This window comes from Scyliorhinus torazame, chromosome X (assembly GCF_047496885.1).
Source record: "Scyliorhinus torazame isolate Kashiwa2021f chromosome X, sScyTor2.1, whole genome shotgun sequence".
Lineage (NCBI taxonomy): Eukaryota > Metazoa > Chordata > Chondrichthyes > Carcharhiniformes > Scyliorhinidae > Scyliorhinus > Scyliorhinus torazame.
Window position 1 is genome coordinate 23,807,128 of NC_092738.1, and position 25,301 is coordinate 23,832,428.

The 25,301-nt window shown below is 45.9% G+C and overlaps 2 protein-coding genes across 2 annotated transcripts in view; both read left to right on the forward strand.

Annotated features, from left to right (window-relative positions):
- Window positions 1–19,677: 19,677 nt before the first annotated feature.
- Window positions 19,678–24,462, forward strand: LOC140405404 (tubulin alpha-1A chain). The gene is made up of 4 exons (XM_072493766.1): window positions 19,678–19,838; window positions 22,243–22,465; window positions 22,695–22,843; window positions 22,955–24,462. The coding sequence occupies exons 1-4, from the start codon at window positions 19,836–19,838 to the stop codon at window positions 23,933–23,935; spliced, it is 1,356 nt and encodes a 451-aa protein (XP_072349867.1). The 5' UTR covers window positions 19,678–19,835; the 3' UTR covers window positions 23,936–24,462.
- Window positions 19,760–25,301, forward strand: part of LOC140405403 (tubulin alpha chain) — a 34,103-nt gene continuing 28,561 nt past the window's right edge. The window contains exon 1 of the mRNA XM_072493765.1: window positions 19,760–19,838. Coding sequence (XP_072349866.1) covers window positions 19,836–19,838 — 3 coding nt within the window. The 5' untranslated portion in view covers window positions 19,760–19,835. The remainder of the gene's footprint in view (window positions 19,839–25,301) is intronic.

A 25,301-nucleotide genomic window follows, 5' to 3' on the forward strand; every position in this document is an offset into this window, starting at 1 on the left:
CTCTGGGTCGCTGTCCGTGTGGAATTTGCACATTCTCCCCGTGTCTACGTGGGTTTCGCCCCCACAACCCAAAGATGTGCAGGCTAGGTGGATTGGCCACGATAAATTGCCCCTTAATTGGAAAAAATTAATTGGGTACTCTAAATTTATTTTTTAAAAAGAATCATAGAATTTACAGTGCAGAATGAGGCCATGCGGCCCATCGGGTCTACACCAGCCCTTGGAAAGAACACCTCAGTAACCCCACCTAACCTTTCTTGGAAACTAAGTGGCAATTTATCATGGCCAATCCACCTAATCTGCACATCGTTGGACTGTAGGAGGAAACCGGAGCACCCGGAGGAAACCCACGCAGACACGGGGAGAAAGTGCAAGCTCCACACAGTCACCCGAGGCCGGAATTGAACCCTTGTCCCTGGAGCTGTGAGGAAGCAGTGCTAACCACTGTGCCACCGTGCTGCCCCATTTTGAGTTCTTCAGGGACCCAGGTTCAATTCCGGCTGTGTCTGCGTGGAGTCTGCACGTTCTCCCCATGTCTGCGTGGGTTTCCTCCCACAATCCAAAGATGTAGAGGTTAGGTGGATTGGCCATGATCAATTACCACTTTGTGTCCAGGGATGTACAGGTTAGGTTACAGGGACAGGACAGGGTGGGTGGGGGAGCGGACCTAGGTAGGACGCTCTTCCAGAGGGTCAGTGTGGAGTCGATGGGCCAAATGGCCTCCATCTGCACTGTAGGGACTCTATGATTCTGGTTTGTGCCGAATTAGCTCTCTCACCAGACGGGCAGTGTTGGGTGCCACAGATGGCCACAACACCCCAGACAAGGAAAGGAAAGAAACAAATTATAATTCCACTTTCTTTCACCATCGAAGAAAAGTATACATGTGTCGATGTTCGACCATAAGACCATAAGACATAGGAGCGAATGTAAGGCCATTCGGCCCATCGAGTCCACTCCACCATTCAATCATGGCTGATTTCAACTCCATTTACCTGCTCTCTCTCCATAGCTCTTAATTCCTCGAGAAATCAAGAATTTATCAACTTCTGTCTTAAAGACACTCAACGTCCCGGCCTCCACTGCCCTCTGTGGCAATGAATTCCACAGACCCACCACTCTCTGGCTGAAGAAATTTCTCCTCATCTCTGTTCTAAAGTGACTCCCTTTTATTCTAAGGCTGTGCCCCCGGGTCCTAGTCTCCCCTGTTAATGGAAACAACTTCCCTACATCCACCCTATCTAAGCCATTCATTATCTTGTAAGTTTCTATTAGATCTCCCCTCAACCTCCTCAACTCCAATGAATATAATCCCAGGATCCTCAGACGTTCATCATATGTTAGGCCTACCATTCCTGGGATCATCCATGTGAATCTCCGCTGGACCCGCTCCAGTGCCAGTATGTCCTTCCTGAGGTGTGGGGCCCAAAATTGCTCACAGTATTCTAAATGGGGCCTAACGAATGCTTTATAAAGCTTCAGAAGTACATCCCTGCTTTTATATTCCAAGCCTCTTGAGATAAATGACAACATTGCATTTGCTTTCTTAATTACGGACTCAACCTGCAAGTTTACCTTTAGAGAATCCTGGACTAGGACTCCCAAGTCCCTTTGCACTTCAGCATTATGAATTTTGTCACCGTTTAGAAAATAGTCCATGCCTCTATTCTTTTTTCCAAAGTGCAAGACCTCGCACTTGCCCACGTTGAATTTCATCAGCCATTTCTTGGACCACTCTCCTAAACTGTCTAAATCTTTCTGCAGCCTCCCCACCTCCTCAATACTACCTGCCCCTCCACCTATCTTTGTATCATCGGCAAACTTAGCCAGAATGCCCCCAGTCCCGTCATCTAGATCGTTAATATATAAAGAGAACAGCTGTGGCCCCAACACTGAACCCTGCGGGGCACCACTCGTCACCGGTTGCCATTCCGAAAAAGAACCTTTTATCCCAACTCTCTGCCTTCTGCCTGATAGCCAATCGTCAATCCATGTTAGTACCTTGTCTCGAATACCATGGGCCCTTATTTTACTCAGCAGTCTCCCGTGAGGCACCTTATCAAAGGCCTTTTGGAAGTCAAGATAGATAACATCCATTGGCTCTCCTTGGTCTAACCTATTTGTTATCTCTTCAAAGAACTCTAACAGGTTTGTCAGGCACGATCTCCCCTTACTAAATCCATGCTGACTTGTCCTAATCCGACCCTGCACTTCCAAGAATTTAGAAATCTCATCCTTAACAATGGATTCTAGAATCTTGCCAACAACCGAGGTTAGGCTAATTGGCCTATAATTTTCCATCTTTTTCCTTGTTCCCTTCTTGAACAGGGGGGTTACAACAGCGATTTTCCAATCCTCTGGGACTTTCCCTGACTCCAGTGACTTTTGAAAGATCATAACTAACGCCTCCACTATTTCGTCAGCTATCTCCTTTAGAACTCTAGGATGTAGCCCATCTGGGCCTGAAGATTTATCAATTTTTAGACCTCTTAGTTTCTCTAGCACTTTCTCCTTTGTGATGGCTACCATATTCAACTCTGCCTTCTGACTCTCCTGAATTGTTGGGATATTACTCATGTCTTCTACTGTGAAGACTGACGCAAAGTACTTATTTAGTTCCTCAGCTATTTCCTTGTCTCCCATCACTAGATTACCAGCGTCATTTTGGAGCGGCCCAATGTCTACTTTTGCCTCCCGTTTGTTTTTAATGTATTTAAAGAAACTTTTACTATCATTCCTAATGTTACTGGCTAGCCTACCTTCATATTTGATCCTCTCTTTCCTTATTTCTCTCTTTGTTATCCTCTGTTTGTTTTTGTAGCCTTCCCAATCTTCTGACTTCCCACTACTCTTTGCCACATTATAGGCTTTCTCTTTTGCTTTGATGCATTCCCTAACTTCCTTTGTCAGCCATTGGCTGCCTAATCCCCCCTCTGATAACCTTTCTTTTCTTTGGGATGAACCTCTGTACTGTGTCCTCAATTACTCCCAGAAACTCTTGACATTGCTGTTCTACTGTCTTTCCCACTAGGCTCTGCTCTCAGTCGATTTTCGTCAGTTCCTCCCTCATGCCCCTGTAGTTACCTTTATTTAACTGTAACACCTTTACATCTGATTCTACCTTCTTTCTTTCAAATTGCAGATTGAATTCTACCATATTATGATCACTGCCTCCTAAGTGTTCCCTTACTTTAAGATCTTTAATCAAGTCTGGCTCATTACATAACACAAAGTCCAGAATGGCCTGTCCCCTCGTGGGCTCCATCACAAGCTGTTCCAAAAAGCCCTCCTGTAAACATTCAATGAATTCCCTTTCCTTGGGTCCACTGGTAGCATTATTTACCCAGTCCACCTGCATATTGAAGTCCCCCATGATCACTGTGACCTTGCCTTTCTGACATGCACTTTCTATTTCGTGGTGCATTTTGTGCCCCCGGTCCTGACCACTGTTAGGAGGCCTGTACATAACTCCCATTACGTTTTTTTTGCCTTTGTGGTTCCTCAACTCTACCCACACAGACTCCACATCATCTGACCCTATGTCGTTTAGTGCTATTGATTTAATTTCATTCCTAATTAACAAGGCAACCCCGCCCCCTCTGCCCACCTCTCTGTCTTTTCGATAGGTTGTGAATCCCTGGATGTTTAAATGCCAGTCCTGAACCCCCTGCAACCACGTCTCTGTGATGCCTACCACATCATACCTGCCAGTCATAATCTGGGCCACAAGCTCATCTACCTTGTTCCGTACACTGCGCGCATTTAAATATAGCACCTTTAATTCTCTATTGACCGTCCCTTTTTGTTTTCTTAGTGTGGTGGACCTTGGCTTACTGAGCCTTTCCATACACTGTGTCATATTTTGTGAGATGGGGACTATCGTAACCTCTCCTGAGTTCTGTCTTTTCGTGCTTTTTTGTATTCCTAAGCAGCTACGCTTCCCACTGATTACTTCACCTCTTGGTTCCCTGACTTTCCCTTCCCCCCCAATCTCTAGTTTAAAGTCCTGTTGACCACCCTATTTACTCTTTTCGCCAGAATACTGGTCCCAGCTCGGTTCAGGTGGAGACCATCCCAACGGTATAGGTCCCCCCTGTCCCAAAACTGATGCCAGTGTCCCATGAAAAGGAACCCCTCATTCCCACACCACTCTTTCAGCCACGTGTTAACTTCCCTTATTCTTGCCTCCCTATGCCAATTTGCACGTGGCTCGGGCAGTAATCCGGAGATTATGACCCTTGAGGACCTGTTTTTTAATTTGAATCCTAGCTCTTTATAATCTCTAAACAGGTCCTCTTTCCTAGACTTGCCTATGTTGTTGGTACCGACATGGACCACAACAACTGGATCCTCCCCCTCCGTCTCCAGTATCCTTTCAAGCTGGTCAGAGATGTCCCGCACCCTAGCACCGGGCAGGCAACATACCATGCGGGACTCTTTATCCTGCTCACAAAGGATACTATCTATCCCCCTGATAATAAAATCCCCTACAACTACAACTTGCCTATTTACTCCCTCCCCTTGAATGGCCTGCTGAACCATGGTGCCTTGGTCAGCTGACTCATCCTTCCTGCAGCCCTGTTCGCCATCCACACAGGGAGCAAGTGCCTCATACCTGTTGGACAGGGTCAAGGGCTGAGGCTCCTGAGTTCCTGACTGCTGGTTCCCTTTACCTGCCTGACTTGCAGTCACACCCTGATGTTAGCTGAGGACAGAAGTAGGCTCAGCTGTTAAGCGCCTTCTGGCATCCTGCTGATGCTAACTGCCTCAGCTCATCTGTGAATAATAAATCGTGACCATTTGGCTTTGATCTTTAAGTCATCTTTGTCTACAGGAATAGTGCCAGAAGACTGGAGGATAGCAAATGTTGTTCCCTTGTTCAAGAAGGGGAGTAGAGACAACCCCGCTAACTATAGACCAGTGAGCCTTACTTCTGTTGTGGGCAAAATCTTGCAAAGGTTTATAAGAGATAGGATGTATAATCATCTGGAAAGGAATAATTTGATTAGAGATAGTCAACACGGTTTTGTGAAGGGTAGGTCGTGCCTCACAAACCTTATTGAGTTCTTTGAGAAGGTGACCAAACAGGTGGATGAGGGTAAAGCAGTTGATGTGGTGTATATGGATTTCAGTAAAGCGTTTGATAAGGTTCCCCACGGTAGGCTACTGCAGAAAATACGGAGGCATGGGATTCAGGGTGACTTAGCAGTTTGGATCAGAAATTGGCTAGCTGGTGGTTGATGGGAAATGTTCAGACTGGAGTCCAGTTACTAGTGGTGTACCACAAGGATCTGTTTTGGGGCCACTGCTGTTTGTCATTTTTATAAATGACCTGGAGGAGGGCGTAGAAGGATGGGTGAGTAAATTTGCAGATGACACTAAAGTCGGTGGAGTTGTGGACAGTGCGGAAGGATGTTACAAGTTACAGAGGGACATAGATAAGATGCAGCGCTGGGCTGAGAGGTGGCAAATGGAGTTTAATGCAGAAAAGTGTGAGGTGATTCATTTTGGAAGGAATAACAGGAAGACAGAGTACTGGGCTAATGGTAAGATTCTTGGCAGTGTGGATGAGCAGAGAGATCTCGGTGTCCATGTACATAGATCCCTGAAAGTTGCCACTCAGGTTGAGAGGGTTGTTAAGAAGGCATACGGTGTGTTAGCTTTTATTGGTAGAGGGATTGGGTTTCGGAGCCATGAGGTCATGTTGCAGCTGTACAAAACTCTGGTGCGGCCGCATTTGGAGTATTGCGTGCAATTCTGGTCGCCGCATTATAGGAAGGATGTGGAAGCATTGGAAAGGGTGCAGAGGAGATTTACCAGAATGTTGCCTGGTATGGAGGGAAGATCTTATGAGGAAAGGCTGAGGGACTTGAGGCTGTTTTCGTTAGAGAGAAGAAGGTTAAGAGGTGACTTAATTGAGGCACACAAGATGATCAGAGGGTTGGATAGGGTGGACAGTGAGAGTCTTTTTCCTCGGATGGTGATGTCTGGCACGAGGGGACATAGCTTTAAATTGAGGGGAGAAAGATATAAGACAGATGTCAGAGGTAGGTTCTTTACTCAGAGAGTAGTAAGGGTGTGGAACGCCCTGCCTGCAACAGTAGTGGACTCGCCAACATTAAGGGCATTCAAATGGTCATTGGATAGACATATGGACAATAAGGGAATAGTGTAGATGGGCTTTAGAGTGGTTTCACAGGTCGGCGCAACATCGAGGGCCGAAGGGCCTGTACTGCGCTGTTATGTTCTATTTGAATTAGGTACCAGAGACAGCTGGCACAGGTGGAGCAGTACCCCAACACAAATCAGCACCTTAGTGAGAAGAGGGGAGAAACCTGGAAGGGGCGGAATTTTAAAGAAACTGATTTTTGTCTACAGAGTAGAGAACAGGTTCTAATAGCAGTAAATGCAAAGTAATGTTTGCATATATTGGTATTTTTAACCATGTTCTAGTAATTACTCATATAAACCCAGATATATTTACTGCATTTTGAGTTATTCTTTCTTGATGTTGACTTTTTCTTACATGTTTGTATTTGTGTTTCATCAATTGAAATGGAAAAGAAAATCCTTTTTACTGCTGTATTAACTCATAGTACATTTAGCTGGCAGTTCCTATCTATTATATTCCCCCCTCTGCTGTGCCAGTGAAATCTCAGTTTGCAGCTTTTACACTTCACAAACGGGGCCTGGCTCTATCATTTCACACGCAGTTTTCATCAATTGGATTCTTTATCTGCATTCCCTCCCAGGAATTGCACAACTACTGCAGCCACATTGATTGATCCTGGGGCCTTTCAAGTATGTCACAGTACTACATCAGGTGGCACATTTATAGACGAGGCCATCAGGGAGCATATAGCTATTTATCATCATCCCCTGACAAAAATTAAGCATTTGTATCTAAGGTTGAATGTGGCATTTTAAAAAATTGTGTCATGGTAAAATAGTTGTTTCACTCACAGAAATCATACCCCGCCTTTAAGTGATGGGGTTTTACGGGCGGCATGGTGGTACAGTGGTTAGCACTGCTGCCTCGCGGTGCTGAGAACCCGGGTTCGATCCCAGCCCTGGGTCACTGTCCGTGTGCAGGGTAGATGGATTGGCCACGTTAAATTGTCCCTTAATTGGAAGAAAATTTTAAAGATAAAAAATAACTGATGGTTTTTTTTGAGACAACTGTATGAAGGAAGGCTTAACCATTCAAATTAAACACTAACACCTTTTGTAATTTGATCAAATATATGGCACATTCCAAGGTCCAAGTCTATGTACTGAGGGACGCACTAAAACTTGGGCCAGCTGCCACAAAGGCTCAATGGGAAAGGTCACAGTTTAAGGCGGTGTTTTTCAACCTATTTTACCCGGGTCCCACTTTTACCAACCAGCTGACCTTCGTGACCCACACCGGCCGACCTTTGCGACCCACCATTTTCACGTACCTTTAATGCGACAGATGAGCCTGCTTGGTCCTCATGATCTCACTTGCTTTGTCAGTCAATGCTACATTTCTGCTAAGGGCTTCAGCTGATGGTTTAAGTTCTCGCTGCATCCTTTGAATAAAATCATGGAAGTTTGTCCTCGAACCCGCCATGTTAAGTGTTCAAATGCCTTTGAAGATTTGAGGGTTTTAAACTTGTTTTGCCAGAACTACCCTGCATATATCACACATGGGTTTTGCATCCTGATTTGCATTGGCACAATTAAAGCCACACCTCAAGAAATCATCTTTATACTGCTTTGTTCCCGATTTCAGTTTCTTATTAATTGTTCGTTCACCAGAGGCCCTGGGGCTCTGCATACAGCTCACACCACCACTGTTTTGTCCTGCCGTGGACTCTCCTACGAAGCTCTCTCCAGCAGATTGAGTTGTGAGATCCTGGCCTGTTTCTGTCTCTGGCCATCTCATTCTTATTACAAAATAATCCATCTTCAGTTCTTCACAAGTCCTGTTGCTTGCTTGCTGGCAGCTACAAAACGGAGGAATCTCCTCCATGCTTTTGTGCCCAAAGCACAAATATACAGGGCACGTAATGTCAGTCTTCCTACCAAAGGCTCTCTGCCGCCGAATGTTTGTATTTAAAGGCCAGTCGCGACTAGCACTCTCAACCTAAAAGCCGGTCGAGGCCGTTGGGCACTTCTCCCGCAATTGGGAACGCCGCGACCAATCGCTCCGTGACCCTCCCGACACCCGCCGTGAATCACCAGTTGTTGCAACCCTATGGTTGAAAAACCCTGTTCTGGATGGTACTGGTCGTGGGTTTGGAAGGTGCTGTCTAAGGAGCCTTGATGAGTTGCTGCAGTGCATCTTGTCGATGGTACACACGGCTGCCACTGTGCGTCGGTGGTGGAGGGAGTGAATGTTTGCGGAAGGGTGCCAATCGAGCGGGGCTGCTTTGTCTTGGATGGTGTTGAGCTTCTTGAGTGTTATTGGAGCTGCACTCATCCAGGCAAGTGGGGAGTATTCCATCACACTCCTGACTTGTGCCTTGTAGGTGGGGAGTCAGGAGGTGAGTTACTCGCCGAAGGATTCCTAGCTTCTGACCTGCTCTTGTAGCTACAATATTGACGTGGCGAGTACAGTTCAGATTGTGGTCAATGGTAACTCCCAGGATGTTTAAAAAAAAAAAAAATTTAGAGTGCCCAATTCTTTTTTTCCAATTAAGGAGCAATTTAGCGTTAGTGTGGCCAATCCACCTACCCTGCACATATTCGTGGGTTGTGGGGGTGAGACCCACGCAGACACAGGGAGAATGTACAAACTCCACACAGACAGTACCCCGGGGTCAGGATCGAACCTGGGTCGTTGCCGCCGAGAGGCAACAGTGCTAATCACCGTGCTGCCAATTCCCAGGATGTTGATAGTGGGGGATTCAGCAATTGTAATGTCATTGAATGTCAAGGAGTGATGATTTGATTCTCTCTTGTTGGAGATGGTCATTGCCTGGAACTTGTGTGGCACAAATGTTTTTTTCCACTTGTCAGCTGAAGCCTTGGTATCATCCAGGTCTTGTTGCATTTGGACATGGACTGCTTCACTGTCTAAGGAGTCACAAATGGTGCAGAACATTTTGTAATCATCAGCGAACATCCCCACTTCTGACCTTATGGTGGAAGGGAGGTCATTGATGAAGCAGCTGAAGATGGTTGGGGCCGACGACACGACCCTGAGGAACTCCTGCAGTGATGTCCTGGAGCTGAGATGATTGACCTCCAACTACCACTTCCTTTGTGCCGGGTATGACTCCAACCAGCGGAGAGTTTTCCCCCTGATTCCCATTGACTCCAGTTTAGCTCGGGCTCCTTGATGCCACACTCGGTCAAATGCTGCCTTGATGTCGAGGGCAGTCACTCTCACCTCACCTCCGGCATTCAGCTCTTTTGTCCATGTTTGAATCATTGAGTGACCCTGGCAGCACCCAAACTGAGCATCCGTGAGCAGGTTATCGCTGAGTAAGTGCCGCTTGATGGCACTGTTGTTGACTGCTTCCATCACTTCACTGATGATGGAGAGTAGACTGATAGGACGGTAATTGGCTGGGATGTGTTTGACCTGCTTTTTGTGTACAGGACACACCTGGGCAATTTTCCACATTGCCGGGTAGATGCCAGTGTTGTAGCTGTACTGGAACAGCTTGGCTAGGGGTGCGGCAAGTTCTGGAGCACAAGTCTTCAGTGCTATTGCCGGGATATTGTCAGGACCCATAGCCTTTTTGGTATCCAGTGCCTTCAGCCCTTTCTTGATATCACATGGAGTGAATCGTATTGGCTGGAGGTGACATCTGTGATGTTGGGGACCTCCGGAGGAGCCGAGATGGATCATCCACTCGGCACATCTGGCTGAAGATTGTTGCGAATGCCTCAGCCTTGTCTTTTGCACAGATGTGCTGGGCTCCTCCATCATTCAGGATGGGGATAATGTGGAGCCTTCTCCTCCAGTGAGTTGTTTAATTGTCTTTTTTTAAATATAAATTTAAGTACCCAATTATTTTTGTTCCAATTAAGGAGCAATTTAGCGTGTCCAATCCACTACGCTGCACATCTTTGGGTTGTGGGGGTGAGACCCACGCAGACACGGGGAGAATGTGCAAACTCCACACGGACAGTGACCCGGGGCCGGGATCGAACCCGGGTCCTCGGTGCCGTGAGGCAGCAGTGCTAACCACTGTGCTACCATGCTGCCCGAGTTGTTTAATTGTCCATCACCATTCACGTCTGGATGTGGCAGGAATGCAGAGCTTAGATCTGATCCATTGGTTGTGGGATCAAAAAACGACTAACAGCACAGCGCGGGGTGACATTGGCCAAGCTAATTGGGAAAAAAAGAATAGGGTACTTTAAATTTAACAAAATAACAGTACAGCACAGGGACAAGCCTGCGCCGTTCATTGGGGCGGGATTCTCCGGTCGCTGATGCCAGAATCCCGTTCGGTGATCGGCTGGAGAATCCCTGGTTGCGATGAAATCGTGGGTGGCGCCGCTTTTGCGATGCTCTGCTCCCTCAAAAAGGCGTCCTCGCAGAGTATGGCGCATGCCGTTGGGACGGCCTCAGGACGTCACCTAAGGCCCTCCCCGATGCTCTGCCCCCAAAAGGCCGAGTCCCCGAGGGCGTGGGACACTTATCCTTTTTCTTCCGTGGACCCCGCATGGCGGCTGCGGATTGAGTCCAGCGCCGCTACAGTCGGAGGGGGAGCCGTTCCGCTGGCAGGGGAGGCTTTGTCGGGGGCTGGTGGAACTGGTGGGTGTGGTCCAGGGTGGCGAGGCAGGTTCCAGGGGGGCAGTTTTTGGCAGCCGGGTCCGCACGCGGCCGGTGCCATGTTGCACGCGTGGTTGCTGCAGGCCGCTACCGTAAATATGCGCAGCCATGGACTCAGCAATTCTCCGGTCATATCCGCACATGTGTGTTTGTGTAACCCACCTCTTCACTCACCTGATGAAGGAGCAGCGCTCCGAAAGCTCGTAATTCCAAACAAACCTGTTGGACTTTAACCTGGTGTCGTAAGACTTCTTACTGTGTCCCTTAGTAATTGACTTTTCCACCCTGGGAAAAAGCTTCCGACTATCCGCTCTGTCCATGCCACTCAATTTTGTAAACTTATCGCTTAGCTCTGTTGTTGCTCTTTTATCTTTATTAATAATAACCACAAGATGCAAGTATGTTCCTTATATTGGACAAATGACCACACAACCAGTTCAATTATTGTTTATTATTAAACGCAGGCTTGGTTCTATGCGTAATAATCTACATGTGGCTACACACTAAACTATACCTAACAGCTTAAATAACCTTTACTTAACTTTCAAGTGACCAGCTCTGTGCAGGTTAGACAAGGCCTTTGTCTGAATCCCCACGTGTGGCGGCTGGAGGTTGTCAGGTACGTCTCAGCGATGGCTCGTCCTTCAGGTAGCGATCGCGGGTCCTTGAACTTGGCTGATCAAGGTGCTGCAGTTGGTCGGGGCAGAGGCCGGTCCCAAAAGAGACAGAATGTTGTTCGCGCAGTTCTTCTTATCCTCCGATCTTTTGCGCTCTTTTGGGTGGTCCCAACTTGGGAGCCAATGGATTGATAGGATTTTGATCACCCTAATCGATTCTGGCCAATTAGGGGCGGGTACCTTGATAGCTGGGTGGGTCCTAGCTGTTATTGTCCAAGGCACATAGACACTCCCAAATAAGGTAAATAGGCGCCCCCGAGTCTGTTCCTGCTGCTATGTTTCAATCTGAGTCCCATTGTCCTGGGGAAATCGGTGGTTGACCTTTAGCAGGTGCAAGTATCAGTGTAGGTCTGGTTTCCTCTTTACAATACACAGGGGCTGTGTATCGTCTGTGTCCCAACCTGACCACAATTCCCATTATCCTTTGCGGGTAGCCATTTTAGATGGCCACACTGTCTATCACTTGTTGCTTATGTTGTTTGGCATGGAAGTGGTCCTGTGTTGTAGCTTCACCAGGTTGACACCTCATTTTTCAGTATGGCGCTGCTCCTGGCATGCCCTCCTGCACTCTTCATTCAACTCTGCATGCTAGGTGGGCAGATGGGACAATGGATACAATCTGTGTGGTGCCATCTGTACTGCAGCTTCAATGGGCAGTGTTGCTGTGAAACGAGAGGACTCCAATAATGTTTGCAGTACCCACAACACAAAAATCTGTGCACTGCACTCTTACCTTCAGCAGTGACCCCTGCTTCGCCATGGCCAGTGGAGCGAGCTGGGCGGTGGAAATCTAGCTCGAGTAGCTTGCTCCCAAACCTGGTGAGGATGGTAAGGTTTGGCAGTGCACCTCCCATCCTTCTTTGCGGCATTCTGACTTCTCTTCTGCTGAAAGCGACAAATAGATTGCAACATTAGTGTGTCCTCACCCTGAAGGTTCATTCATGGTGGTGAACTCCCTCCTCCCCCTGGGCACCCTCCAGGGTGCAGAGGCCAAGTGGTCAGACATCCCAGTTTTGCCACTGCACGCTTCAGTGCCAATTGTCACACGCCACCTTGCATGGAAACATAGAAAATACGAGCAGGAAGAGGACATTCGGCCCTTCAAGCCTCCTCTGGCATTCATTATGACAACGGCTGATTATCCAACTCAATAACCTCATCCCACCTTCCTCCCATGTCCTTTGATTCCTTCGCATCAAGTGCTATGTCTAACTGCTTCTTGAAAACATACAATGTTTTGGCCTCAACTACTTCCTGTGGTAGCAAATTCCACAGGCTGACAACTCTCTGGGTGAAGACATTCCTCAGCATCGCTGTCTTACAATGTTACCTGATCTGGGGAACAGGCACCCGACTACACTTCTCCACATAGTTCCTTGTCATCTTTGCACTTATCCTTGCCGACCACAGCAGATGATTGAACCTCTTGCGGCACTGCACTCAGGGGTGGAGCACCACGTCGTGCCCACTGACCTCAGCAGCCACCTCGCTCCAAGCCTTCGTCGTCAGGTGGGACAGCCTTCGTCCGCTGTCCCTGGGCATCAGAGTGTCTCGCCTGGCTGTTACTTCCTGGACAAGGATTCACAGGCTGTCATCCAAGAAGCCGTAGGCTGTAGGCTGACCGGACCTGTCCTGCCGCCTCCCGTGGCTGCCAGTTGCTGAGGCCATCGCCATATAAATGTCCAGTTGCAGCACTGAATTGTTAAAGTTCTCTCAACCTCCTGGCACGTTCATGGAGCTACCCCTGCACTTTTTGCACCCCCCCACTGGGTCCCCATTGGATGCCGGCATCAGACACGTTCAGGCCCAAGTGTAGCGAAGCGCCTCAGAGGGCCACATACAATGTTGGAACAAATTGAACTATCTTGTAATATTGCACTTTATGTCAAATCAAATTTAATACGTGATGATATGAATAATTTTCTTGTGAGCAACTCCTTTCTTTTTCTCACTGTCTATGGAAGTTATTGGCCAGTGTCATTCTCTTCAGGAAGACACTCCAATTTTTAAAAATAAATTTAGAGTACCCAATTCATTTTTTCCAGTTAAGGGACAATTTAGCGTGGCCAATCCACCTACCCTGCACATCTTTGGGTTGTGGGGGCGAAACGCACACAGACACGGGGAGATTGTGCAAACTCCACACGGACAGCGACCCAGGGCCAGGGCCGGGTAATACTTGCAAATAATATTATAATACAATGATCGAACCTGGAACCTCAGCGCCGTGAGGCAGCTGAAATGAAAAATGTTCTAACCACTAGGTCACCGTGCTGCCCACACTCCAATTCGAAGGAGATATGGCAGGGTGAGTGAAGGGTACATTAATGAGATGAAAACTAGGCAGGTTCTACAATGATGAACAATCCACTCCACCTTTACAAATTTTATAAATAAAGTCAATTAAAAAAAAAAGAATATGCTGAATTGGAAGGGTTTTCTTTAAGAGAAAATAGTTATTTCAATTAATTTGGCTCCAATCTTTTTGTGAAGGTATTTATCAGCCAGCTGTCTTCCTGAAGAGAATTACACTGGCCAGTAAACTTCCATAGACAGTGAGAAAAGGAAAGGAGTTGCTCAGAGGAAAAGGATTGATATCATAGCTTAGCATAGCAGATGCAAGCTGTAGTGACACTGCTACTCAGTGAGCCTCAGCTATCTCCACTTTTGCCACTGAGTCTGAAGGTCAAAGATTCAAGTTTCTTTCCAGAGACCCGAGCCCAAAATCTAAGCTGATCCTCCCAGTCCAAGATGAATGTTATAGGTCCCAGGACACAATATTAAGAACAGCAGGGCAGTTCTCCCTAATGCGCTTGCTAATATTTATTGTTTTTGTTAATTTACAGTACTCAAATTTGTTTTTCCAATGAAGGGGCAATTCAGCGTGGCCAATCCACCTAACCAGCACATCTTTTTGGGTTGTGGGGGTGAGACCCACGCAGACACGGGGAGAATGTGCAAACTCCACACGGACACGAACAGTGACCCAGAGCCGGAATCGAACCTGGGACCTCAGCGCCATGAGGCAGCAGTGCTAACCACTGTGCCGCCCTTAATATTTATTGTTTAATCAACATAATTGAAAACAAGTTTGCATGGTTATGATCACATTACTGTTTGTCGAAGCATGATGTATGCAAATTGGTTACGATGTTTTCTACATTACAATAACAACAACTGTAAAATGCTTGGCAGATCCTGAGATTGTGACAGGTACTATAGAAATGCAAGTTATTTCTCACTAACCAAACCAAGCTAAGCTAATGGAATCGATTCGGAGACCTTCTCTTTCACGTCTTGCTGAAAACTGGAAGACATTACACAATTATGTAGGGATATTGAATACTGGAAGTGGCTACAATAACCTCAGAATTGAATTGCAAATGCGGTTACAGTTTTATGGATGTGACAGCAGTCACATGCTCCAATGTGATAAAGGAGGTTTACAACCCACCAGGGTGCCAAGACTGTCTCTATGGCAACAGAGCTATTCATCTCCTAGCAACAGGATTGAAGAATCGACTGTCCACTCTAATTAGCTTTCCAGCATGCAATCTGGAAGAGGCGAGGTGCAATGGGATTACTGACAGTCGCATGTCTGATGTGCTCTTGAATAACCAGTGAACAAAAGTGTTGTGGAAAATAATTTAATTGTTTGCCCTTGTGTTTTAGTGCAGAGAAATTTAATATTAAAAAAGGGAAAGTGGCCTTTTCATTATTCGTCAAAAATATCTGACCAAAAGCATGGTTCACATTTCCAATTACCTATCTGTCAATTTCATAACCTCAGAGTCACAACATTGATCGGTACCAATTCAGTCAGAATCAATAGCGTTGGTAAGCAGATTACTGCAGTAACATTTTGAAGATGGTCATGGCTCCCCCAGTAGGCCAGTGGATAAATGTGCCATTCAGTGTCTGCCAGAAAGTACAATACAGAAATGTGCTTCTGAGTTATCTGAGCAGTAGGCGGCACGGTGGCACAATGGTTAGCACTGCTGCCTCACGGCGCCGAGGACCCAGGTTCAATCCCGGCCCCGGGTCACTGGCCACGTGGAGTTTGCACATTCTCCCCGTGTTTGCGTGGGTCTCACTCCCACAACCCAAAGATGTGCAGGGTTAAATTGTGCCACGCTAAATTGCCCCTTAATTGGAGAAAAAGAATTGGGTACTCTAAATTTACAAAAAAGTTATCTGGGCAGCAAGAGGGGTACTTCAGTGACTCCAGAATAAAGAAAAATAAACATACTTTCTGCTTTCTTAGGTGACTCCTGCTAAAATGTATACATGGGTATCAGATGAGCATATTCGATTCCCGGCTTGGGTCGCTGTCTGTGCGGAGTCTGCACGTTCTCCCCGTGTCTGTGTGGGTTTCCTCCGGGTGCTCCGGTTTCCTCCCACAGTCAAAAGATGTGCGGGTTAGGTGAATTGGCCATGATAAATTGCCCTTACTGTCCAAAATTGCCCGTAGTGTTGGGTGGGGTTACTGGGTTATGGGGATAGGGTAGAGGTGTTGACCTTGGGTAGGGTGCTCTTTCCAAGGGTGCAGACTCGATGGGCCGAATGGCCTCCTTCTGCACTGTAAATTCTATGATTGTCAGACCTGGCTTGAATACAACCTAGGGTTGAACCACTTACCAAATTCCAACATCAAGAATTACACAATGAACAGGGGTTCCCAAAGAGGTGCAGGTTAGGTGGGGTTACGGGGAGGGCGGCACAGTGGTTAGCACTGTTGCTTCACAGCGCCAGGGACCCGGGTTCGATTCCCGGCTTGGATCACTGTCTGCGCGGAGTCTGCACGTTCTCCCCGTGTCTGCGTGGGTTTCCTCCGGGTGCTCCGGTTTCCTCCCACAAGTCCCGAAAGACGTGCTGTTAGGTGAATTGGACATTCTGAATTCTCCCTCCGTGTACCCGAACAGGCGCCGGAATGTGGCGACGAGGGGATTTTCACAGTAACTTCATTGCAGTGTTAATGTAAGCCTACTTGTGACACTAATAAAGATTATTATTATAGGGATAGGGCAGGGCAGCATGGTGGCGCAGTGGGTTAGCCTACTGCAGGTTAGGTGGATTGGCCATGATAAATTGTCCCCTAGTGTCCAGGAATGTGTGGATTAAGTGGGGTTACGGGGTTGCAGGGGTAGGATGTAAGCCTGGGTGGGGGTTCTCTTTCAGAGGGTCGGTGCAGACTCGATGGGCCGAGTGGCCTCCTTCTGCACTGTAGGGATTCTATTCTGTGATTTTACTCCACGTGACAGCCTTCCCCTTTATTAGACCATTGTTGCAGAAGATTCTGTCAAATAAAACTGTGGAATGAATCAGAGGAAATATAACTACTTGTAATGAGTTTGCTGATCTCTAGTGGCGGCACGGTGGCGCAGTGGTTAGCACTGCTGCCTCACGGCGCTGAGGACCCAGGTTCGGCCCCGGAGGTACTCATGTGAATAGAGAGATAGCACAAGATCAGGTTGTGTTGTACCCTCACACTCCCAACCATGACAAGTGAAGAATGGCCCTCTGGATGAACCCTGCCCTGCCTGTGGTACTGTACCCTATCAAGGGTCTTTAAGAGTAAAAAAGGGGACAAACACACCTCTATACATTATTTACTGCAGCTCAGGTACATGTGGTGTAGGTACACCCACTGTGCTGTTAGGGAGGGAGTTCCAGGTCTTTGACCCAGCGACAGTGAAGGAACGGTAATATGGTTCCAAGTCAGGATGGTGTATGACTTTAAGGGGAAATTGCAGATGGTGGAGTTCCCATGTATCTGCTGCCTTTGTCTTTTTAGGTGGTAAGGGTCATGAGCTTGGAAGGTGGTGTCAGTGGAACCTTGATGAGTTCCTGAAATGAAATGAAAATCGCTTATTGTCACAAGTGTCAATGAAGTTACTGTGAAAAGCCCCTAGTCGCCACCTGTTCGGGGAGGCTGTTACTGGAATTGTGCTGCTGGCCTGCCTTGGTCTGCTTTCAAAGCCAGCGATTTAGCCGTGTGCTAAACAGCCCCAGTGCATCTTGTAGATGTTACACGTGGCTGCTACTGTTCATCAGTGGAGGAGGGAGTGAATGTCAAAGGTGGTGGATGGGGTGCCAATCAAGGGGGCTGCTTTGTCCTGGATGGTGTTGAGCTTCTTGAGTGTTGTCGGAGCTGCACTCACCCAGGCAAGTGGAGAGTATTCCCTCACACTCCTGACTTGTGCCTTAGATGGTGGACAAGGTCAGGAGGTGAGTTACTCACTGCAGGATTCCTAGCCTCTGACCTGCTCTTGTGGCTACAGTATTTATATGGCTGGTCCAGTTCAGTTTCTGGTTAATGGTAACCCCCAGGATGTTGATTTCATGATCATATTTGCACACCGAAACACAGGGCCAAATAAAGACAGATGCAATTGATCGTTATTATTACGTCTTGGTGCCATGCTGCTGCAGATACTAATAAGTGTGGGACAGTTATGATATGGAAATAGATTAAAACGTATTTGAAATCATGGTGATAATCTGATAACGTCACAGGTTCCAACTGGATCTAAATACTCTGCACACTGTCCCAGCAAAGTGTATGTATTGCGAAGAATGGTTTATTGGGTAAGGTAGTAAATGGCCACAATCACTCCCGTGTGGTTGCCTGGAGTCTTCGTCCCGATTAGAGGAGGAATAAAGGGAAAAAAATCTGAGGACAAATTGAAGTGGGGAAAAAAAATCACCGCAGTATGGGTCACATGGTACAATATCACTGCAGTATGAGTCACATGGTGCACAGGAACCACCCATTCTTTTAAAACGGATAAACTTTAACGGGGCCAACAATAACTTGAGGAAATGTTAAGATATTATTGTTAGCTGTACAACAAAGAAACAAAGTTCGACATCCATTGTAGCCAGGCATATATTTGTAATCATGATATTAACAAATCGATCTACCTTGACTCTAGTCTGAACCCCTCGATCCCTTGTAACAAACTCCTTTGCAATCTATTTTGGCTGATAGGTGCAGTTGAAGCTGACACCTTGTCGTCTAGTGCTTAATCCTTCTCTGCCAGCAGAAAACCGACATCCCCATATTAAAGCGTATTGAGTGTGTACAGCGTTTCTCTTTTCGCTGAATCGTTAAACCTTTGGACACCAATGATCACCCGAAATAGAAACTCGCTAAATAACTGGGCAGGGTTACTGGGAAATTGTGCTAAAATGACTTCTTTGTATAACTTGACAAAATCAGAATTCGGCTGTAAAAGTCACTGCAATTTTAAGTAGCTCGGCATTGGACATACCGACAGCACAAAAGACTGTCTTGCAAACATGAAACAAGCTCCCCCACCCCGCCCCGTCCCATCACCCGTTTTGTAACATGAAACAATACCGACAAAAAAAACAAAAGTTCAAGTAAGGATTGGGTTTGATTTTTTTCCCCCACTGCCGGCAATATTTGCTGGGAAGTTTCTCGACTGTAACAAGAACAGAGAAGGCGCCGTTAGCATTAGAGAGTGCTGGGCGAATTGCAACATGTACAACGTTTTCTGCTACATTGAGAGAGGAAGCAATTCAGCCTCACCTCGTTATAAATGAGACAAAGACGCCAAGGTAACATTACAGGTTATCGTATTAATTGTGCAGTAACCTGTAAATAAAGTAGTACATTTTACATGCAGGTTCCAGTAGTGCAATGCTGGAATTACATTATTAATCCACCAGCGTGGTTTATATTGTGTAAAATGTTGCATTAATCGTTGGAAAGGGAAAATTATTTGTGTTAAAGAAATGGCTTAATTAATTCTAGCACTAATGTTTTAATGGAAAGAATAGCCAGAAAATTATTTATTTTTAAATTGCTATTTATAATGTATCCACACGTTTATGTGGATATAACATAACCACATATGTGGTATATGTTACCACATTTTTCAGTATTAACAGAGAAAGGATATTTATATTTAATTTCTCTTTATAAGGCGGGACAACTTTGCCGTTTTGGAAGGATGGCGGTTTGAATAATTGTTAAGATGTTTTACGTTTCAAAAAACTGAACCTTACATTGTTCAGTTCTCTGGGTTTTGCGGTGTTTTATCAAATGTCAGCCTTTGTTCGGAACCACAAGTGGTCAAGGCGATTAGCTTATTCAGGAGCCAATCCTGGCCCCCGGAGGCATCTCATGGAGGACGTACCTTCCTATCAGAGAGTCGACATCGTGGTGCTTCCCCATCACTCAAACTCAATTCCCCCAATGAGAGTGGGAGAGCTGCCCAGGTCCTGCAGTCTGGCCCCAATATAAGAACATGTCTCTCCCATCTGAATTGTAGTTTTTTTCTTACGACGACCCGTAAAAGTCGCGCTGTAGGAAGAAGTCGCTCAAGCCTTCTCTTTATTCCATTTGTTTTGTCTACTACCAAGGACCAGGCATCATGGTAAGATGCTGTTTAATGCAAAAAGGGTTTTTTTTCCCCCAGCAAGCTACACATTTAAATTTTATATTGTAAGACGCGCGTCCTAATTTTGAAGCATCCTAATTATGTCTTTTTCAGTACACTTGATTTATGTAATCTTTGAATTACACTACACAAATTAATCTCTTAAAACATAAAACATTTAAGGGGCAGCTAGATACGTTACTTGGGGGGGGGGAGGAACAGAAGGATATGCTGATAGGATGAGATGAAGTAGGGGTGGGAAGTGGCTCGTGTGGAGCATAAACAACGGGCCGAATGGCCTGTCTGCTGTAATTGCAATGTAATAAACTATGTTGCCTATGAATGTTTTGGTTACAATAGGAAATAGGGGCTATTTCGCACAGGGCTAAATCGCTGGCTTTGACAGCAGACCAAGGCAGGTTCGATTCCTATAACAGCCGCCCCGAACAGGCGCCGGAATGTGGCGACTAGGGGCTTTTCACAGTAACTTCATTTGAAGCCTACTTCTGACAATAAGCGATTTTCATTTCAAGTATTAAGAGCAAAATAACATCTAATAAGTATTAAAATATAAATAAGGGTAGGTAATGTACATGTACGCTATTCACATGCAATTTTCGTCAATATAATCCACTTCACATTAAGAAAGCCACTTTTCAGTGGTTTCTGCAATTAATATATTATGTAGAAGAAGAAAAAATGAACAAAATTAATGGCGAATTTATTAGGATTGAGCATGCAAAAGATCCATTGTTTCAAAGGCTTTTCGCCAGCTAATTGTTATAAATAGATCGAAAACGATGCTTTAAGGTGCAACTTGTGAAACGTGAATCTTCTGTTTGAATGCAATAGCGAGTGGTTCTAAGCAATGGCAGAGGGTGGAATCTGAATTGAGCAATCCTCTCCTTCAAATTACTTTGTTTAGTTGGGACAGTGTAACGTCTGCACATGCTTTCACGGTTTCCTGTTCGATGACCATGGCTGCAAGCTGCAGAGTTTCAGACCGATGCCCCTGGCGAAATCACTGCAGGTCGACTTGACTAACGGCATTACGTCAGTGATGGTCATGCGTAGGGCACAAAGCCAACGTCAAACGAGGTCACCAAGAAATTGACAGGATTGCAATTCATGTGGCGCTATGTAACAAAGTCCAGACAATGGCACCCCGATTGGTTACTGTGTTGATATTCGGGGGGGGGGGGGGGGGGGGCGGCGGAATGACTTGGAGGAAAGATTCGATCTGATCGACGGTTTGGCGTCCGACAAAACAATGAGACATTTGAAGGTTTTTTTGCAGGGGGAGGAGGGGGATGATAGGTGGAGACAATCCGCACTGCAGTGTGACCCCACCCAAATTCAGCATCAGAACCAGTGATTTTGACCGGGTCATGGATACTGCAGTACTGACAGTAAAGGATGTGCCCTTTTCAGCCTAGACGATATGATCAGAGCTGTTGTCCAGCTAGAAGCAGCTCTTGATATGCAGAGCAATCACATTCTCGAGATTAAATGTATTTTACAGGAGAGGCCAACGCCCTTTGATCAAACGCGCACCTCATCAAAATTCTGGGTTATAAAAGCGATATTTAAACGATTTCTGGCCAAAATTAATGTTCACGTTCAAAATATACATTCAAGTTCAAACGAGGGCGTCATTGCGGATCAAAGTGAGATTTGAATCGCTTTGTGAAGTGTAAATCATTGCTTAAAAGCAGTTCATGTATTTAATGAAAACACTGACAAAATGCACATCAAGGTGGTCGATACAGGGTATTAGAAAGTAATTATATGTTATCACAATGTAATCCTGTTCTGCAATATTGAGGGTGGAGTGAGGAGGCACTATAAAACTTGCTGAATTGATGTGCCTAATTTCTGTATGGGCTACAAACCTGAATTGCCAAATTTAATCCTGTTTCTGTCCACACTACACTTTTCTCATGGTATCTCCTTTAAATATGAGACCCTCCATCCTGCCACACCCATTGGCCTCTTTTGAATACAATTTATTTTAACATCAATTTCCAAGTCACTCCTGATGTACTCACAACCACAAGGATAGCAAGACTGCCCCTGACACTGACCTGCTGGTGAAACCAACACAATTACAACTGCTTCATACTATCTAAATGTGTCTTACAGCTGCCTCATAGGCTGCAGTGTGCAGTCACCTAATTCTGCCTTCCTTCTGCATGAGATCATTATTGTCCCATCAGCTGGCCAAAAATGAGATGACCATTAGATTTGCAGCTCATTCAGAGGGAGCGTACATTTGCTGCCACATTGGGGGACTGTTTTGGGTCTTAGGATAAGCATGAATGCAGAAATAAAGTTATATGGAATACATTTTAGGCAGGGTGTTTAAGTAGTTGATCACAGCGTTGTACTTGTTTTTGTGCAGCGTGAGTGTATCAGTATCCATGTTGGTCAGGCTGGAGTCCAGATTGGGAATGCCTGCTGGGAGCTCTACTGCTTGGAACACGGCATCCAGCCTGATGGGCAGATGCCCAGTGACAAAACCATCGGAGGTGGCGATGATTCCTTCAACACTTTCTTCAGTGAAACGGGAGCAGGCAAACATGTTCCACGAGCTGTGTTCGTGGACTTGGAGCCAACTGTCATAGGTAGGTGACAAACTAATTTCAGTCATTGTTGTTCATCAGCAAATTGGAGAGACCATTCTCCTTTTGCTTTGAAAACAGTACTTTGCTATATCTCAAACTATACATGGGTCATTGTGGTTCAATGGGTTTCCAATCTGCTATCTATTTGTTGTTCACAAATTACCTTTTCCTTGCCGGTTTAATAATCCAAAACCGAATAACTAAAAATATTTTACTTTCCTTCTTCCAGATGAGGTTCGTACTGGCACTTACCGCCAGCTCTTCCACCCCGAGCAGCTCATCACTGGGAAGGAAGATGCAGCCAATAATTATGCCCGTGGGCATTACACAATTGGCAAGGAGATCATTGACCTGGTCCTGGACCGAGTCCGTAAACTGGTGAGTCCATTACCTGCTGTGGACAGGTATGCATCCCCATTTGGAAGTTAAATGTTGCCACTAGCCATATTTATATACCAGGTAACTGATATTTACATTTGTTTTCCACAGGCTGACCAATGCACCGGTCTCCAGGGTTTCCTGGTCTTCCACAGCTTTGGTGGTGGCACTGGCTCTGGTTTTACATCCCTGCTGATGGAGCGTCTCTCTGTTGACTATGGCAAGAAATCCAAGCTTGAATTCTCTATCTACCCAGCTCCACAGGTGTCTACTGCAGTGGTAGAACCCTACAACTCTATCCTGACCACTCACACCACCCTGGAGCATTCTGATTGTGCTTTCATGGTTGACAATGAAGCCATCTACGACATCTGCCGACGAAACCTCGACATTGACCGGCCAACTTATACCAACCTCAACCGATTAATAGGCCAGATAGTGTCCTCTATCACTGCCTCACTCCGCTTTGATGGTGCCCTGAATGTTGATCTGACAGAGTTCCAGACCAACTTGGTACCATACCCCCGTATCCACTTCCCATTGGCCACATATGCACCAGTTATCTCGGCTGAGAAAGCCTATCATGAGCAGCTTTCTGTGTCTGAGATTACCAATGCTTGCTTTGAGCCAGCCAACCAGATGGTCAAATGTGACCCCCGCCATGGCAAGTACATGGCCTGCTGTCTCCTTTACCGGGGTGACGTGGTGCCAAAAGATGTCAATGCAGCTATTGCTACTATTAAAACTAAACGTACCATCCAATTTGTGGATTGGTGTCCAACTGGTTTCAAGGTTGGTATCAACTACCAGCCTCCCACTGTGGTACCTGGAGGTGACCTGGCCAAGGTTCAGCGGGCTGTGTGTATGCTGAGCAACACCACAGCCATTGCTGAAGCTTGGGCTCGCCTGGACCACAAGTTTGACCTGATGTATGCCAAGCGTGCCTTTGTTCACTGGTATGTTGGTGAGGGTATGGAGGAAGGGGAGTTCTCGGAGGCCCGTGAGGACATGGCTGCTCTGGAGAAAGATTATGAAGAAGTCGGTGTTGATTCTGTAGAAGGGGAAGGAGAGGAGGAAGGGGAAGAATATTAAAATGTTTTTCACATCACAATATGGTGCTGCTGTAACAGGGAACCAAGATAAAAGTACAAAACAGTGTGAGTTAAACGTAGTGAATTGTAACTGATGATTAACCAATTTGAAGTAGGGTCCTTCAATTCGCTAATCATCAGGATATACACTGCTGCATAAGTCACGTCCATGATTGTTCAATCCACCTTAAATGATGTTTGCATTCCATATTTATTTTTTATAAAAGCATACTCTGGTGTTTTTTTACAACTTTTCTTCGATCCAACTTTGAGTCCCTTGTGCTGCATCATTATGCCAAGCCTCCGCAATTGACCTCAACTGACTTTAGGTCAGTGGATAGCTGGGCTTTTCATTATTTAAATAAGGTGTGATTGAATTTTGAACTTGCCTTATTAGTCATAATCTGTAGCAATGTACATCTAAATGGAGAGATTGCTGTGCAGCATTGCAAAACCAACTTCTGTTGCAAATGTAACTCACATGTTCTGTGTTTATTGCTTTCTCAATAAATAAGATCCCTGTCTTTACCTGCTTCATTGCATTTAACATTTCTTAAACAGAACTGCCTTCCTTTTCTACTGGCACTCATTAGGTAATAGAGCACAGCAAATGCTGGCATTTTGAGTATTAAATGGGACTTGAGAACAGTGCAGCTACCAACATTAATAGTTAAGTACATAGAAGTCCCAAAATACCATCTGAAGTTAATCTAAATCATTAATTTCTTAAAGATTAGACAAGAGCTCGAACATAATCCATGTATTCTAGATAGCTAAAATAGTCTTACATACTTAATTCCCCAGATATTTAAATATGAATTAGGAGCAAGAGTTAGCTACTCGACCTTTCGAGCCTGCCCATCATTCAATTAAATGATGGCCGATCTGATTGTAACCTCAACTCCACATTCTCACCTACTCCCAATAGTCTTATCAACAATCTATTGATTCTGCCTTAAAAAGGCTCGTCAACCTTTTTTTTAAAAAAAATATTTTTTATTAAGGTTTTTTAACAACACAACTTTTTTCCCCTTACAAACAATCACCCCCCCCCCCCCCATAACAAAATAGCGCAAATTCTCCCTGAGCAAGATATATACATGGCAAGATGGTATATTTACATAGCTTTATACACTGGCTCTTGGCCGCGCGTACCGTTTCCCCCCACCCTCCATGCTATCTCCCGCTCGTCCATCCCCTCAAACAGTCTCTCGTTCCCCCACCCCCCAGGGTTGCTGCTGCTGCTGAACGACCTTCTTCTAACGCTCCGCGAGATATTCTAGGAACGGTTGCCACTGCCTGTAGAACCCCTGTGCAGACCCTCTCAAAGCAAACTTAATCCTCTCCAACTTTATGAACCCCACCAT